The 19,575-nt window shown below is 37.6% G+C and overlaps 1 protein-coding gene across 2 annotated transcripts in view; it reads left to right on the forward strand.

The window, feature by feature from the left end:
• Positions 1–19,575, forward strand: part of TBC1D23 (TBC1 domain family member 23) — a 64,997-nt gene that overhangs the window by 11,792 nt on the left and 33,630 nt on the right. For both annotated transcript variants that reach the window (XM_016941544.4, XM_016941546.3), the window contains exons 2-5: positions 7,514–7,625; positions 9,613–9,718; positions 11,480–11,684; positions 18,480–18,603. In XM_016941544.4, coding sequence (XP_016797033.1) covers positions 7,514–7,625; positions 9,613–9,718; positions 11,480–11,684; positions 18,480–18,603 — 547 coding nt within the window. The remainder of the gene's footprint in view (positions 1–7,513; positions 7,626–9,612; positions 9,719–11,479; positions 11,685–18,479; positions 18,604–19,575) is intronic.

Consider the following 19,575-nt stretch of genomic DNA (forward strand, 5'->3'; position numbering starts at 1 on the left):
TATCATACTGTAAACCTTTAAAATACAGTTTGTTGTCAGCTATAAGTTGAACTTGTTTCGCCTGTTTATCCTTCCAATATTCAGTATTGGAGAACTAAAATGAGACAGATAAAGTAGTACATGTGCCACATTGTTTCCTACTTAATGATTCTGTAAAGTATCCTTTCTTAAGTAGCAGTTACTTAATACGCTAGAGAAGTAATATGTTTGAGAACATGCAGTATTTCATTTTCTGTTCCTCCTTTAGTTTGCTAGGGATAATGGCCTCCAGAGATGACACAAACAAATGGAAAAACATTCCATGCTCATGGATAGGAAGAATCAATATTGTTAAAATGGCCATACTGCCCAAAGCTGAAGGGGTGGGTTGCCCCTCCACACCTGTGGGTGTTTCTCGTTAGGTGGAACGAGAGACTTGGAAAAGAAAAAGACACAGAGAGAAAGTATAGAGAAAAAAATAAGGGGACCCAGGGAACCAGCGTTCAGCATATGGAGGATCCCGCCAGCCTCTGAGTTCCCTTAGTATTTATTGATCATTTTGGGGTGTTTCTCAGAGAGGGGGATGTGGCAGGGTCATAGGATAATAGTGGAGAGAAGGTCAGCAGATAAACAAGTGAACAAAGGTCTCTGCATCATAGACAAGGTAAAGAATTAAGTGCTGTGCTTTAGATATGCATACACATAAACATCTCAATGCCTTACAGAACAGTATTGTTGCCCACATGTCCCACCTCCAGCCCTAAGGTGGTTTTCCCCTATCTCAGTAGATGGAACATACAATCGGTTTTATACCGAGACATTCCATTGCCCAGGGACGGGCAGGAGACAGATGCCTTCCTCTTGTCTCAACTGCAAAGAGGCATGCCTTCCTCTTGTACTAATCCTCCTCAGCACAGACCCTTTACGGGTGTCGGGCTAGGGGACAGTCAGGTCTTTCCCTTCCCACGAGGCCATATTTCAGACTATCACATGGGGAGAAACCTTGGACAATACCTGGCTTTCCTAGGCAGAGGTCCCTGCAGCCTTCCGCAGTGTTTGTGTCCCTGGGTACTTGAGATTAGGGAGTGGTGATGACTGTTAACGAGTATGCTGCCTTCAAGCATCTGTTTAACAAAGCACATCTTGCACAGCCTTTAATCCATTTAACCCTGAGTTGACACAGCACATGTCTTGGGGGTAAGGTTATAGATTAACAGCATCTCAAGGCAGAAGAATTTTTCTTAGTACAGAACAAAATGGAGTCTCCTATGTCTACTTCTTTCTGCACAGACACAGTAACAATCTGATCTCTCTTTCTTTTCCCCACAAAAGCAATTTGTAGATTCAGTGCTATTCTCGTTACACTACCATTGACATTCTTCACAAAACTAGAGAAAACTATTTTAAAATTCGTATGGAACCAAAAAAGAGCCCGAATAGCCTAGGCAATCCTAAGCAAAAAGAACAAAACTGGAGGCATCACACTACCTGACTTCAAACCACACTACAGGGCTAAAGTAACCAAAACAGCAGGATACTGGTACAAGAACAGACACATAGACCAGTGGAACAGAACAGAGGACCCAGAAATAAGACTGCACACCTACAACTGTCTGATCTTCAATAAACCTGACATAAGTAATGGGGAAAGGATTCCCTATCTAATAAATGGTGCTGGGATAACTGGATAGCCATATGCAGAAAATTGAAACTGGATCCCTTCTTTACACTGTATACAAAAATCAACTCAAGATGGAAGCCTAAAAACTATGAAAATCCCATAATAAAACCCAGGGAATACTATTCAAAATTGTATTTTCAGTATGATTGAGTTTATTATAAATATAGATGTCTATATGTAAATATATGTCTATATATATGTCTATAAATACACACATGAGAAACTGAAAAGTGATTCACAAAAAGTGATTATCTCATGGTAATGGAATTGTGGTTGGTTTTTAATTTTTTTAATGCATTGGCAAAATTCTTTAAAATGATTATGATTAAAAAGTCATTTTAAGAAAGTAAGCTGTTGTTCAGTAACAATAACAAAAGAAACAGTATTCATGGATTCTGTTTATTAAGGAATTATGTAGCCAAGCATTGCCCTGAATGTTTTGTGTTCAGAAACTTATTTAAGCATTAACTGACCCTATAAGATAAGCATTGTGGTGCTTTTTCCTTTTGTAAGGTCATATGGCTGTTGAAGGGCCAAAATTGAAACCCAGGTCTGACACTAAAGCTCAAATTTATGAATTTTTATAATACATTAAATAGAGTTGATTTTTTTAAATTGTGGTAAAATATACATAATGTAAAAAGTTTACCATCTTGACCATTTTTCAGTGTACATTAGTATTGAGTACATTTACATTGTTGTGCATATAATCTCTAGAATGCTTTTCATCTTGCAGAACTGAAACTTTGTATCTGTTAAAGAGCTCCTCATTCTCCCCTCCCTCTGCCCTGGTAACCGCTCTCTAAATTTTACTACTCTAGGTACCTCACATAAGTGGCATTGTATAGTATTTGTCTTTTTGGGACAGATTTATTTCACTTACCATAATGTTGTCAAGGTTCATCTATGTCGTAGCATGTGTCAGAATTTCCTCCCTTTTTAGGCTGTATAATAGTCCATTATATATTATATATAATATATATTCTATAATATGTAATTAACTTATTAATTACATATATAAATTAATAAACATATATAATATAAATATATAATATTTGTTTATTAATTACATATATCTATACATACAGTACACACACATCCCTTTTTGTTTATTCATTCATCCCTCAGTGAACGGACACTCGGGTTGCATTCACCTTTGGGCTACTGTGGATAATGCTGCTGTGAACATGTGTATACAAAAGTCTCTTTCAGACTCTGCCTTCAATTCTTTCAGACATTTCAGGATATGGAATTGCTGAATTGTATGAGACATGTATTTTTAATTCTTTGTGGAACTGTCATACTGTTTTCCATAGTGGCTGCATCATTTTGCATTTCCACTAACTGTACACAAGGGTTCACATCTTTGTCAACCTATGTTTTTTGAAAGTAGTAGTCATCCTCATGAGTGTGATGGGTTCTTTGGTTTGGTTTTATTGTTTTGTGTTTTTTTTTTGTTTGCTTTTTGAGACGAGGTCTTGTTCTGTAGCCTGTTTTTTGAGACAGGGTCTCGTTCTGTAGCCCAGGCTGGAGTGCAGTGGTATGATCTTGGCCTTACTGCAGCCTCTGCCTCCTGAGCTCAATTGATCCTCCTGCCTCAGCCTGTTGAGTAGCTGGAACTACAGCCGCATACCACTACAACTTGCTAATTTTTGTACTTTTTGTGGAAATGGGTTTTTTCCATGTTGCCCAGGCTGGTCTCAAACTCCTGGGCTCAAGCCATCCAACCAGAAGTGCTGGGATTACAGGTATAAGCTACTGCCCCTGGCCTGGTTTGGGTTTAGTTTTTGAGTGAGGTTTTAATAGACTTGATCTTTAAATTCTTTCAGACCTCTTGAAGAATAAATAATTAATGAACAAATAATATATATGTATCATACACTTAACCAGTTGAACTACTGATACTTGTGTTCAAAATTAAGGTAATTATAATAACCAAAAAGTTGAAACAACTCAAAAGCCCATTATGTAATGGATGGATAAGTAAAATATGGTATATTCATATACAATGGACTATTATTTGGCAATGAAAAGCATATATTGATACATGCTACATTATGGATAGATGTTGAAATGTTATGCTAAATGAAACCAGGCATAAAGGCCACACATTATATGATTCCAGTTATATGAAATATCCAGAATAGGTAAATATGTAGAGACAGAAAGTAAATCAGCGGTTGGCAGAGACTGGGGTCAGGGTAGGAGGTGCTGGTGGGGAGGAATGGCGAGTGACTGCTAATGGGTATAGGGTTTCTTTAAGTGCAAAAAGATACTTGTTAAAAAAAAAAAAAGGAGATGAACTAAGTCTCGTTTCTTGTTTTCATGCCCTGTTTGGCGAGAGTGTGTGTACATTTAAACAGTTTTCATAAATTTTGAAATGATGGGGAAAATAAATTTTTAGAACATGGTTGGGAGGAAAACCGAATTTAGAAAAATGTTAGTATATAGTCATTTTTTCCTAGTGGGAGATTTCCTATAATATATATTATAGGAATATAATATATAATTCCTATTTCCTATAATTTTAATTTTAGGAGCACAATATATGTAATCCAGTTGCTTTTAAAAATCGTAATTTTAGTATGATTCAATATGGTTTATTCAGAAAATTACAAAATTTCTAATAATGAATTTGTTAATCATAGCAGCATTTGGAAATGCATATTAAATTTGGTAGTGCTTGAAAATTCATGCTTCCTTCTCCCATACATTGTGCAAATGCTTCCATATGTTATTCACCATTTGGCTAAAGAAGAAAAATCCAATTCATTTGCTAGCTTGAGTATAAATATTAAACTATTTCCATATAAATCCAGTGACATTGTTTGCCTCGCTGTAATTCTGAAGCAACTTGGGCTACAATGCTTAGATTAGGTGATTTTACCACACAACATCAGGTGAGGGGAAATTCTGTTATGTTTTATTTAGGTTTTGAAAATAATGCTATTGATAGATCATGACAGGAACCTGTAGTATTATATTATACCAACATGCGTTAATAGTTTCAAAGTCACAGAGTCAGGAGGAGGTGAGTTTCTCCTTCCTTCCCACCTCAGAACCATGGGATTTGGTCTGTCCTGACCTTTCTGAGCAAAGGAGATAATTTTGCTTATTTTTTGTACTTTCTAGAATAAATGGACAAAGCCTGTACTTTTCTGTTTTAAAACCTTGTCTGGATGTCCAGTGTAACTGTACCAATCTTTAATTTGTAAGGTCAGTGAGAAGCTGCTGGTAATCAAAGAAGACTGAACAAAACACAGCCCACCCACTCATACCACACCAGACATGGATTTTGCTTTTGTATGTTAGAATTGTATTACTTGTTTAAAAGCAGAAACGTGGTTTAGGGGAAGAGGAATTCTATTTGGGAGCTAAATGCTATAGATTTCTTATCTCTGATTGATCCTTCTATGAATGATTTACCTTAACAATTTTCAGCTCTTTACTACTTTTATAAGCACATTTATATTGTCGAAGGTCTATTAACTGTACCTTTGGATGCCTTGTTCAGAAAATAGTGTTACTTTTAATTATTTAGGTTTGTAAGAAGTATCTTTTGCTACTTAAGGTGTAGCATTTTCTGGTCTTCAAAGGAGCCCTTGCTCATGGTTGTACTGCTGGAGAGCACATTTGTGGTTCCCTGGAGACAGCATCAAAGACTCCAACAGCAGCTGTATCAACAGAGATGTGTTTGTACATTATTGTGATTTAAAAAGTACTTTGAGGATTGGGCATTTTGCAACAAAATACAAGCTTTGTTCTCTGGAATAGTAGGGGATTTGGCAAAATTACTTCAAAAAGAAAAGGATTTTGCACTAAAAAGTGAACAATTCTAATTCTTCATCTAGTAAAATAATTTCATCCCAGTAAGTAGTGTTTTTAGTCCCTCATTATTTGACACATTTGACCATTTAAATATATGGTATTTATTCACCAAAGATGCCATTAAATTTTCTTTGTTTCATGGTTACTAACAGCCTGCCTTGTACATTTTGGCCAGAAGAGAAGAGATAAACCCCAGTTTTTATCAGCTATAGGCCTGAACTGTCTCTCAACAGTAGACTTGAAATCTTTTTCTCTACCTCTCCCTTCCAACACTTTGGTGACCATATAGCAAAAGAACTAAATGTTTCTTGTGTGGTTACTAGTTATCTTCTGTTCATATGAATTTGTAGTAGCTTTGTCAAGGAACCTTTCAAATTCGATGAGTACTTTTCTGTTGAGTATGATCCTAAGTGATTACATTTTCATTTAATTCCTTTCTCTTAGGAGAGCAACGCTTTATGAAATTTATACATTTAAACTAATATTCTTAGATGCCTATCAGTGGGGAAGTTTTCATTGTCTTAGTGAAAAAAATGAAGAGTGGGAATAATTTATTTTCTTCAGAACCACAAAAATGGGACAGAAATCCTGATTTCCTGATCCTAGTGAGATCACCTGCCTTTCAGGCTGCTTCAAAGAATGTTACAGATTGTCCAGGTTATGAAGCTCTTAAAAATTTGTACAGATTTTTAATGTATGCTGAAATCATAAACAATGACTGAAACCTCAGTTTTTGAAAATTCCTAAGGAATTGATTGATTTTTTGTTGTTGTTGTTGTTGAGACGGAGTCTTGCTCTGTCACCCAGGCTGGGGTGCAGTAGCATAATCTTGGCTCACTGCAACCTCCGCCTCCCGGGTTCAAGCAATTGTCTGCCTTAGCCTGCCAAGTAGCTGGGATTACAGGCACCTGCCACCACAGCCCGCTAATTTTTTGTGTTTTTAGTAGAGACGGGGTTTCACCATCTTGGCCAGGCTGGTCTTGAACTCCTGACCTTGTGATCCACCCACCTTGGCCTCCCAAAGTGCTGGGATTACAGGCGTGAGCCACTGCGCCCAGCCGGAATTGATAATTTAACTGGTTATTTTCTGGCTAGAAAACAATGTATACTTTTGTAAAAGTATTCTTTTAATTATTTTTACCTTATACAAATGAAATTAAATTCATACTTTTCTCCTTAAACATCGTAGACTGAACAAAACTGCTTGGTAATTTACTTGATGATGTGATATTATTCTTTTGCTTTAATATACCAATAGATCCTTTTTTCCCTCTAACATTTATTTAATACTTATTGTAGGCTAGGCACTGCTCTAGGCATGATACTGATGTAGTCATTTACTAAATAGTCTCAGGCTGCAGTGTTTTGAATTCTTGGCTGAATTGAGCATAATGTTAAGAACACGAATTCAGGAACCAGACTGTTAAAATTTGAATCCTGGCTCTACTGCTGATATGACATGTGACCATAATATGACATGTGACCCTATACCATAATACTGGTAAACACCTAAAAGAATAGTAACTTTTTAATACCAATAAAGTTATTTCTTCAGTTGTCCCCTAAATGTCTATAACCCTTCTTTGCCTCCATTTTTGCATCTGTACGTGGGGTCAGTGATGTAACCTACCTCATAGGGATTGTTATGAGGATTAAAAAGAACACATAAAATGTTTGAAATAGTGCCCCACACATAGTTGCTATGTAAAGTTATTACCACCACCAGGAATACTGTTATTACTATGACTTCGCAGTGCTGTCAGCCAGCTTGCCCCATCTCCTCTTTAAATTTCTCTAATCTAGGAAAAGACAACCAAACTAAGGGTAAAATGAGAGTAAATTGACTGTATGAAGCCTGAGATTTCCCACAAGAAAACATGCTGTGTATACCTTGGCATTACATTTTGGTTGCTGAGAACTTTTGTTTCTTAGACAAGCCTTTAATAGGCCATGCTTATAAATGAATCTTGAATAAGGAAAAGTATGAGGTAAAGTTCATTTTAATAAATAGGACTTATTTTTTAGGGAAAAAGATCTTGAAGAAGCTCTGGAAGCAGGAGGTTGTGATCTTGAAACGTTGAGAAATATAATTCAAGGAAGACCGCTGCCTGCTGATCTGAGGGCCAAAGTTTGGAAGGTAACCAGAAACTAAAATGAATAAAATGTAATCACTGAAGAATAATATTTTTAAAAGTTTGTTGCTTCAGCTGTCTTAGTTGCAGAAAACTTTATTACCTTATGAGCATGCCACATCTAGATTTATCAAACAGCAGCTTATTAAAATGTGTGTTTCTGTAGTGTTTGGTATATTTAACAATAATGGCTTAGATTTTGGAATGTAATATATGCTTTTGTAGCCATTAGAAATGGTGTTTATGGGGCCAGGCACAATGGCTCATGCCTATAATCCCAACACTTTGGGAGGCTGAGGCAGGCGGATCACCTGAGGTCAGGAGTTCAAGACCCGCCTGGCCAACATGGTGAAACCCCATCTCTACCAAGAGGCCGAGGCAAGAGAATCGCTTGAACCCAGGAGGCGAGGCTACAGTGAGCCGAGATAGCACCACTGCACTCCAGCCTGAGGGACAAAGTGAGACTCCATCTCAAAAAAAAAAAAACAAAAAGAAATGGTGTTTATGAAAATTTTCTTGAAACAAGATACAATCAGTGAGTAAAATAGGATGTATATTTGCAGATACAGAATGATCATAGCAATGTTAAAAAAAAAAAAAAAAAGGAAGTATGCCTCTGGCTGTTGGGTTATAGGAGATTTTCCCTTTGTTTTCCTCTATTCAACTATTCTACAGTTCATGTGTATTATTATTTTTTAAAATTTTGAATTAAGGCATTGTTATGATTACAAAAGAAATACATATATTTGTGGAAATATATACAGCATAACAACCACAAAGGATAAAATAAAAATCTGTTACCTACCACCTATAGGTAAAACAGATGAGGTCTTGGTGCTTACCTTTTTACCTTTTTGCCCTATGCACATATGTAACAGAAATGGAATTAAAACTGTACACAGCATTCTGAGCATTTTATTATAGAAGTTTAAGCTCATGCAAAAGTGTAGAACTTGTATAATGAACTCCCATGTGCCCATAACCCAGCTTTAACTGGTATCAACATTTAGCCAATGTTGTTTGATTAGTATCCTCATCCTTTCCTCCCCACCCAACTCACTGGATTGTTTTAAAGCAAATCCTTGCTAGCATACTAAAAGTCTGAAACATTTAAAAGAATGGTAATTCCTGGCTGGGTACAGTGGCTCACACCTGTAATCCCAGCACTTTGGGAAGTTGAGGCAGGTGGATCACCTGAGGTTAGGAGTTTGAGACCAGCCTGGCCAACATGGTGAATCCCCATCTCTACTAAAAATACAAAAATTAGCTGGGCGTGGTGGTGGGTGCCTGTAGTATCATACTTGGGAGGCTGAGGCAGGAGAATCACTTGAACCCGGGGGGCGGAGAGGTTGCATTGAGCCGAGATCGTGCCACTATGCTCCAGCCTGAGCAACAGAGCGAAACTCAGTCTCAAAAAATAAAAAAGACTGGTAATTCCTTAATATCATAAAATAATTTCTTCAGTTGTCTCATACATGTGTTTTTATGGGTGATTTGTTTAAATTTGAATTCTAGTAGGTCTACCTGTTGCATTTGGATATGTCACTTAAGATTCTTTAAATCAATACAGTTTATTTTACATTTTAAAAAAAACCTTACAAAACAGTGAAAACATTTGCTCAATTTATTAAGTATTCTTTTGTATAATTTTAAAATGTACATGGCACAGATGTACTTTTTCTTTGCCAGTACATTCTGTTGTTTTTACATTAAAAAAATTGATTGTGTAAATTTACATATCTAAATATATAAATATTTTGGGTAATTTATTGTATTCACTAAATCAACATGAAGAAATATCTAATGTAGGAGGATTTAAAATAATTCTGCTGGTTGTGACATGACTAAATACTCAACATTTGGTGGAGTATGGATACCTTAATTGTAATCTTTGTTATTATTTTTAAATTCAGGCCTTTAATTATTACAGCATATTTTCCAAGAATGAGGAATAACATATGAAGCTAGTCACTTTTTAAATCTTTCTTCCAGATTGCTCTGAATGTTGCAGGAAAAGGTGATAGTTTGGCATCATGGGATGGTATTTTAGACTTGCCAGAACAGAACACTATTCACAAAGATTGCCTGCGGTTTATTGGTAAGCTGAATAATCACTTTCAAGCAGAGTTAAATTTTGGAAATAATTTTTGGGTTGAGGAATCACTCTTCAGAATAATCTTCTTATAATTTCAGAATTTGTAAAAGGCTTGTAAATAGCTTTAGAACTTTTCTTTGGAAATTCTTATGAAATATTGTCTATTAATTTTAAGGGAGCCTAGTTTTGACTGGGTGCAGTGACTCACACCTGAATCCCAGCACTTTGGGAGGCCAAGGCAGACAGATCACTTGAGGTCAAGAGTTCAAGACCAGCCTGGCCAACATGGCAAAACCCTGTCTCTACTAAAAAATACAAAAATTAGCCAGGTGTCGTGGTGGGCGCCTATAGTCCCAGCTACTTGGGAGGCTGAGGCAGGAGAATTGCTTGAACACAGGAGGCAAAGGTTGCAGTGACCTGAGATCACACCACTGCACTCCAGCCTGGGCACAGAGTGAGACTCTATCTCAAAGAAACAAAAAAGATAACCTAGTTTTTACTGTTTCTTTTGCATTATATGTTAGATTTTTCATGTACATTTATGGGTTTGTTGTAGTCTTAAATTTGATTTTTATATAATTAAAGATCTATATGATTGTATGCAGCCCTCAAAGGGGAGCTTTGTTCCAAAAGTTTATCTATAAATCATAGTTTGTGGACTGCTGTAGAGAAACTATTATAAATTGTGATTGAATAGGTTTCCAGTCACCCCACAACATCTATTTCATTTCACAATGTGGATCAATTTAGTTTATACTTCTTTTAAATTCATCTCTAGTGCATTGTATTTTTGTTTCTCTTTCCATCATATTTTAGTTAAATTATTAGCTTGATAGGCCTATATGTGGTAAGCACAGCAGAAACATTATTGCTGGTGTGGACAAAAGAAAGAATTTGATAGTGGAGAATGAATTCCTTTCCCTCTTCCTGCCAAAATTATAGCAACAACTGCCCATCATGGAGTAGGTGATAATCTGTGTAGAAAACCCTTTTGCTTCCCAGGAATATGGGCTATGCCTATCTTTACCTATCCCTTTAATTCAGATTGGCCATTCTTATGTTTGACATATATATAGATCAGGTATTACTAAGTGCTAATGTTTAGTAAATACTGAATGTATAGAAGTCTTCTGTTTCTTTCCCTTCTCTCTCAACAGACTAGGTAAGAAAACATGCTTAAGTGAAACTGTTATTCTTAATTTTCTTTAAATTTTCTTTAAACTGTCTTAAAGTTAAAAGACTGTTAGAAGGCCAGGAACAGTGGCCCATGCCTATAATCCCAGCACTTTGGGAGGCCGAGGCAGGCAGATCACCTGAGGTCAGGAGTTCGAGACCAGCCTGGCCAACATGGTGAAACCCTGTCTCTACTAAAAGTACAAAAATTTAGTTGGGTATGGTGGTGCTTGCCTGTAATCCTGGCTACTCGGGAGGCTAAGGCAGAAGAATCGCTTGAAATCGGGAGGTGGAGGTTGCAGTGAGCCAAGACCGTGCCATTGCACTCCAGCCTGGGTGACAAGCTAAACTCCGTCTCAAAAAAAAAAAGGCTGTTATAAAGCGTTTTGACTGTGTGTTTTCCTTGGGTTTTGGATCTGTGAACCAATGATTGTTAAAATAAGTATAAGGGAAAATATACTTTCATGTAGTTTCACTTTGTCTTTCTCTAAATGCACTAACATAGTATTATATATTTGTAAACAAGTGTTATGTCCAATAACAGCCCCTGACAGGCCCTCAGTAACTTTATTTTTAACATTTATTTTCTAGACCAGCTTTCAGTGCCAGAGGAGAAGGCAGCAGAATTACTTTTGGATATTGAATCTGTAATTACCTTTTATTGTAAATCACGTAACATTAAATATAGCACATCCCTTAGCTGGATACATCTACTGAAACCATTGGTGCATCTTCAACTGCCACGCAGCGATTTATACAACTGCTTTTATGCCATAATGAATAAGTACATTCCCAGGTAAAATATGATTCAGTTATTGTAGTTTTTAACAGTGAATACAGGCCTGGTTTGCTTTGAGCTAAAGTTGCTAGATTTACTTTGGCGGTAAAGTAAAAGGTTCAAATAATTTTGAAGGTTGTTTGATCCATAATTGTTATTTTATTTTTGTGGTTATAAACATTTTTTAAAAGATTCTTTAGTTAAAAATGTATACTTCTGAAACAGTGGTTATACTGGGGTTGGAGTTGGGGAGGAAGTGGGGAGATTTAGGTCAAAAGGATACAAAATAGCAAATAGGTGTGATGAACAAGTCGAAAGACCTAATATGCAATGTGGGGACTCTAGTTAATAATAGTCTGTTATATTGAAGATTTTTGCTAAATAAGTAGATTATAGCTGCTTTTGCCACAGAGGGGAAATTGGGGATATGAGATGATAGGTGCATTATTTTGTTCCACAATAGTAACCATTTTACTATGTATGTGTTTTTTATAACGTGTTGTATAATACACAGAAATTTATTTTTAAAAAATAATTTAAAAATTAAAAATTTCTTGAGTTTATATATATAATTCTTCCAGTTTATTTGGTGGTATCCCTATTTTAATTTATTTGCCTATAAAATATTACAGTGTTCAGGTGAAAAGTAAAATTTCTGGGGTGTTACCTTATTGAGCTTGGAAGGAAGTCCTAGAAATACAGGCATTGAACAAGTAAATTGAAGTGTGCTGAATGTTAGAAAGGTGAAATATAGAGTGCTATGGGGATGTATAATGGGGGCAACCTAACTTACCTTGGAGGTCAGGGATGGCTTTCCCATGGTAAGTGGCATTTGAGACCAGACAGATGTGCAGGTGGTTGTGATGGGGGTTGTAGTGGGGGTCGTGGTGGTGGGCAGCACTCATGAGGCCAGAAAGAATTGTTGTAGTTCCCAGTGCAATAGATCAGATAGTTAGAATTTTAGTACCAAAAGAAACTTTAGACATAGTCTAGACTAGTGGCTTGGCTGTACAACCTTGAATGCACATTAGAACTATTGGGGGAGCTCTTAAAAATCCTAATGACTATTTGCATACATGAGTAATTAAATGAAAATCTCTTGGTGATGGGACCTAGGCATCAGTTTGTTTAGAGCTTACTAATTAATTTCAGCGTGTAGCCAAGGTGGAGAACCGCTAATCTGGACCTTGATAGTTAACTGACTCTTATTTTTTACTACTTTCTATGTGATACCACACTGTATGAGGTATAAGTGTTGTGTATGGTTCTCTACCCTGGTTGCTTGTTAGAATCAACTGAAGCACGTTTTCTTTTTTTAAATAACGACTTTATTGAGATATAATTTATATTCCATAAAATTCACCATTTTAATGTGTACAATTCACTGGTTTTAATTATAGTCACAGAGTTGTACAGCCATAACCACAACCAATTTTAGAACATTTTATCACCCCAACAAGAAATCCCCTTCCCGTTAGTAGTCAACTCTCCATTTTCCCCCAAAATGGGGGGAATGATTGGTATGATTCTGTATATAAGGAATCATACCTTATATGTTTTTGTGACTGCCTTTAATGTTTAGCATTATGTTTTCTGGGTTCATATTGTATCATATATGTAAATAGGAGTGCATTTCTTATTTCATTTCTTTTTTTGCCAAATTTTTTATTGTACGCGTATACCGCATTTTATTTACCTATTCATCAGTTGATGGATATTTGGATTGTTTTCACTTTTTTACTATTATGAGTATGAAGCTGTGAACATTCATATACAAGTTTTTGTGTAGATGTGTATTTTCATTTCTGGGATATGTGCCTACAAGGGGAATTGCTGGACCATATGGTAATTACGTTTAACCTTTTCTGGAATTGCCGGATTTTTCCATAGCAGCTGCATCATATGTTCTCACCAACAGTCAGTGGAGATCCCAGTTTCTTCACGTCCTCGTCAACATTTGTCTTTTTGATTATAGCCCATCCTAGTGAGTGTGAAGTGATACCTCATTATGGTTGTTGACTTGCATTTCCCTAATGGCTAATGATGTTGAGCATCTTTTTATGTGTTTATTGGCAATTTATATTTCTTCTTTGGAGAAATGACTCTTTACCCAAAGTACTTTTAAAACATACTGGTCCCTAGAGTTTTGTTTTTTTTTTTCCAATAAATCTTTTGCACTCCTATTTTTTCCACAGTAAGCCTTTAGAGTTTCAGATATAAGTGGACTGCAAAGAGCATAGGTATAGATATTTTTAAATCTCTCCAGGTGATTCTGATATGCACCAGGATGGAGAGCCTCTGTGCTACCTTGAAGCCATACTGCTTTATGTAAGGAAAACAGACTTAAAGATACCAGAAAACAAGGCTAAGGTCATGGCAGAGCCAAGACTTGAATTCATATTTAGGAGTCATTTTGTTGTACTAGGTCTCTCAACTGCCTATATTTTAGCACTTCTCATGGCCACCTCTTGCTCTAACAGCTAGCAATAGCAAGAGACAAGATGTCCCAGCTTTGCCTCTGGAGAATGGTGGTGATGGTAGTTAGGAACAGTGGGGAAAGACTTTTGCATTATGCTTTGTAACATACTGTGTTGTCAGGTTTCTCTAGTTATTGCTTCCATGACTTCCATATGGAACAGCCCTCCAGCCAGGGCCAGCATTAATAGCCCTGGAAGGAACCCCGAGCCCCACAGAATGCTGCTGGAACTCCATTTTAACATATCTTCTTTTTTTTTTTTTTTTTTTTTTTTGAGACAGAGTCTCACTTTGTCATCCAAGCTGGAGTGCAGTGGCACAGTCTCAGCCCACTGCAATCTCTGCCTCCTGGATTCAAGTGATTCTCATACCTCAGCCTCCTGAGTAGCTGGAATCACAGGCATGTGCGACCATACCTGGCTAATTGTTGTGTTTTTAGTAGAGATGGGGTTTCACCATTGGTCAGGCTGGTCTTGAACTTCTGACCTCAAGGGATCCGCCCAACTCGACCTCCCAAAGTGTTGGGATTACAGGCGTGAGCCACCACTCCTAACCTAACATATCTTCTTCTTTTTAATTATTTATTTATTCATTTAGACAGAGTCTCGCTCTGTTGCCAGGCTGGCGTGCAATGGCATGATCTTGGCTCAGTGCAACCTCCGCCTCCCAGATTCAAGCGATTCTCCTGCTTCAGCCCCCGAGTAGCTGGAATCACAGGCGTGTGCCACCACACCTGGTGAATTTTTGTATTTTTAGTAGAGATGGGGTTTTACCATTGGCCAAACTGGTCTCAAACTTCTGACCTCAAGTGATCCGCCCCCTTCGGCCTCCCAAAGTGCTGAGATTACAGGTGCAAGCTACCGCGCCCAGCCTTTTTCTCTTCTTTTTTTGAGACAGGGTCTCACTCTGTCACCCAGACTAGAGTGGAGTTGCACGATCTCGGCTCACTGCCACCTCCATCTCTTAAGCTCAAGCGATTCTCCTGCTTCAGCCTCCCAAGTAGCTGGGTTTAAAGGTACATGCCACTATCACCAGGCTAATTTTTGTATTTTTGGTAGAGACTGGGTTTTACCACTAGCATGTCTTATTACAGCTTCACATATAAGATGGCAGAATCCCGTCAAGCACAGTGCCTTGTACTTGAGAGCAACATTGCAGTATACAGTTGTTAAATGAATAATTGCTGTTGCAGTGGCTGACTCTCAGAGATGCCCCACTTTTTCGGAAGATGAGATGATGAACTAGGCAATTGTTTCTATAGTGTATGCCTCTACTCACTGTGTGTTCTGCCTTAGCATTCTTTTGCCTTGCATTTATACAGTAGGGTAAGTATTAAGACTAAGGAGGAGGTAGTCATACCAGTATGAATCTAGTTCTGTGTCTGGGCATCTCAATTGCCAACCTGGGGCCTTTTCTATAAAACTTCCTTCCACCTGCAGTATCAAAAAGTGATAGATTGAGAGTCATACAAATCCTGACATTGACCTCACATCTTAGATTTTAGAAATTATTTTTATTTTTCCCTTTAAATTACATTGTAAAACATTTTTTTTTCTTTTTTGATAACAAGATCTTACTATGTTGTCTAGGCTGGTCTTGAAAACCTGGTCTCAAGTGATCCTCCCTCCTCAGCCTCCTGAGTAGCTGGGACTACACGTACATGCCACTCTGCCCTGCTTAAAACACTCCTTATTAATGCTGTCATGTTAAAACTGTGAGGCCAGGTGCAGTGACTCACACCTGTAATCCCAGCCACTTTGGGAGGCCAGGGCAGGCAGATCACTTGACCCCAGGAGTTTGAGACCAGCCGAGGCAACATAGTGAGACCCTGATCCTACAAAAAAATTTTTTTTAATTAGCCAGGCATGAGGGCATGCATCTGTAGTCCCAGCTACTCAGGAGGCTAAGTGGGGAGGATCACCTGAGCCCAGGGAGGTCGAGGCTGAAGTGAGCCATGATCCTGCCACTACACTCCAGCCTGGGCAACAGTGAGACCCTGTCTAAAAAAAAAAAAAAATTAAAAATTTAAAAAAACTGTCATTCATTTCATTGACTTTTTTACATGAGGCTTTTTACTTCATTTTCTTTACAGTTTGCTTTTTTAGAGATGGGACCCCTACAAAAATACCACTTGTTGAAATATTGAGTTAGATATGGAAGGGGGCAGTATGGCATAATGACTTAAGGTCCAGTTTCTGTATACAAGTCTTAGCTCCATCACTTCTTAGCTATTTTACCTTCAGTGAGCTACCTGACTTTAGTTGAGCCTCAGTTTTCCCATCTGTAAATTGGGTATATATTTCATAGGATTGTTTGATAAAATGTAAGATAAAATGAAATAACTTTGTAAAATGCTTATTACATTGTCTGGCACATGGTATTTCCTCAATAAATAGTTGACTTTTATTATGATGGCCTGTGCTTTGACCTGTTTATAAGTTTTTGCTGATTCATTAGATACATTCTTGCCTCCTTCCCTTGTAATAGTAGAATGTATCTCAGTACAAAAGCTGAATGGAGTAAATTTATGGAATTGAGGAATTAGTGAAGCCTACTGGTCTAACTGAAGATTGAGTTAGTCAGCATCTTGTTAACAGTAACACCATACTTTAACCAAACTGTCTGGAATTAACTGTGTTTTCAGTATTGCTTTTTGTTTTTAACTATACGGGTTAAAAAGTAACTACCTCTGGCCCGGCATGGTGGCTCATGCCTGTAATCCCAGCAATTTGGGAGGCCAAGGAGGGAGGATCGCTTGAGCCCAGGAGTTCGAGACCAGCCTGGGCAACATGAAGAAACCCTGTCTCTACCAAAAATACAAAAATCGCCTGGGCATGGTGGATGTACCTGTAGTCCCAGCTGCTTGGGAGCCTGAGGTGGGAGGGTGGTTTGAGCCCAGGATGCAAAGAGGTTGCAGTGAGCCGAGATCACGCCATTGCACTCCAACCTGAGTGACAGAGCTAGACCCTGTCTTAAAAAAACAAAACAAAAAAAACCCAAAAAACATGTAATTATCTCCCTATATCCAGTAAGATCCACTACCAAATATCTGGTATCTTTTAAGAGTTTTTTTCCATGAAGTATTCTGTTTGAGTTATCACAAACATGGACACAAGAAAATGAAGTAATGTGAACATAATATTATCTAACAAATCCTCTGGGCTCGAAAGGTTTTCTAAGAGTGCTGTGTATGTGGGAGTTAGAAGATAATGCTTCTGAATTTGAGATCAGGGACTGAGCATGGAAAGAGGAAGTAACTATACTTCCTGAGGAGTGAGTCTAGTTCATGGACCACATCTGGAACTGCTCCAAGGGTTTGTCATCTCTGGGCTCAGATGCTTGGGTGCCTGGGTAGAGGGACAGTACTTTTCAGATCAAGCCTGTGAGTGGCTGCTGTGACCCATGGCAGAGGAATCTTCTTAGAGCTGAGCAGGCTGAGATGCTTCCTGAGATGATGACTAGAAACTGTAGGAAATCCATGGCCCAAAATGCATCTGTAGGTGCTTTGTAATTATTTCTAACTTTTATTCTAGGTTTAGGGGTACGTGTGCAGGTTTGTTATATAAATAAATTGTGTGTTACGGGGGTTTGGTGTACAGATTATTTCACCACCCAGGTAATAAGTAGAGTACCTTCTTTCTACTTTTGAAGTCTCTGACAGGAAAAGGTAATATTTGTTTTTAAAAAGCCTTTAGATAAAAATGTTAATGTACATGTTTGGTGCCTTTTACTTTAAAACAACATTCAGATCCAATTTTTCCATTTTGCTCTCACAATAACCCTTTGAAGTAGGACAGTTATTGAACAAGATGAGTATTTTGGCACCTTCTGGAATTTTCTCTGAGGAGTTGGTACTTGGGCCGCTTCAACAGTTTTTAAGGCCATTATTTCTGAAATGTTCACCTGCCCATTTCAGACTTGTACTTTGCTAAAGGACATTCCTGATTGAGTATATAAACTGTGGAGCTAACCTGAAGCCTAGTTTCTAGAAGTTCCTCTTTTTTGGCAGAGAAGGAAGGACTCCCCAGATCTCCTTTTGGGATCTCAGCCTTATCAGAATAACCTAAATTTGTTTTCAGTGATCCCTGTTAGTTCTCTCACTGGAGTGCTGCCTGGGTTCACCTGTGAGAATGTCCCTAGAGTGGCTTTAGACCTACAGTTTCTGCAACTTTTGTCAAGTCAGGGACATTGAAAAAGGTATTAGCAAGAGACCTCTGCCTGCTACTGTCAGGTAGGCTTCCAGTGAATGCTGTGGAGGGTATAGCAGGAAGATTGGTTACTGATGTGATTATTTCTGATCTGTTAATGCAAAAAAATTTTGCTTCTCTTGTCTTCTAGGGATTGTTCCCAGAAAGGGAGACCATTTCATCTCTTCAGGTTACTCATCCAATACCATGAGCCTGAGCTTTGTTCTTATCTTGATACAAAGAAAATTACTCCAGACTCCTATGCACTCAACTGGGTAATAAAGTGAAAGTAGGAACATTTAATGAAAAATAGATTTATATAAAGCTATAGTTAGGTGGGTTTTTTTTTTTCAAGGAAGAGAAAGAAAAGTCCTAATTATAGATCATTACTGTTTAAACCAAAGGGGTAAAATTATTGGCATTTCAAAATAACTTTTTTTGCTCTTCACTCGTGTTAGTTCAGCTTATTTGATATGAAGTTCACTTTTATTGTTTTACATGTATGTGTAAATGTAACTATTTACAACTAATTACAAATAAATATTACAACTCATTTACATATATGTAATAAATATGAATATGTACATGTAATATATGATACATATAGCAGTTCAATTGAGAACTTTGTTTAAATTGTTGATGGTGTGTATAAGAATTGGTATACAGTCACAAGGAAAATGACTTAAGGTTATCAAATGGTTAATATAAAAGAATATAAAGTATAACGCTGTGCTCTATCATTCTGTATTTGTATTTTCAATGGGAGGTCTTACTTTAGGTCAGTGGTCCTTAAACCTTTTGGTGTCAGGACCCTTTACACTCTTAAAATTTGTTGATGATCCATATGGATTATATTGAGAAGTTGTTAAAACTAGACTAGGCGCAGTGGCTCACGCCTGCAATCCCAGCACTTTGGGAGGCTAAGGAAGGTGGATCACTTGATGTCAGAAGTTTGATACAAGCCTGGCCAACATGGCGAAACCCGTCTCTACTAAAAATACAAAAATTAGTCGTGTGTGGTGGCGTGTACCTGTAATCCCAGCTACTTGGGAGGCTGAGGCAGGAGAAATCACTTGAACCTGGGAGGCGGAGGTTGCAGTGAGCCGAGATTGCACCACTGCACTCCAGCCTGGGCAACAGAGTGAGACTCTGTCTCAAAAAAAAAAAAAAAAAAATTGAGGAATTTTAAATGTTTATTAATTTATTTAAAAGTAATTATAAATTTATTACATGTTGATATAAGTAGC

The sequence above is a fragment of the Pan troglodytes genome, chromosome 2 (genome assembly GCF_028858775.2).
Source record: "Pan troglodytes isolate AG18354 chromosome 2, NHGRI_mPanTro3-v2.0_pri, whole genome shotgun sequence".
Taxonomy (NCBI): Eukaryota; Metazoa; Chordata; class Mammalia; order Primates; family Hominidae; genus Pan; species Pan troglodytes.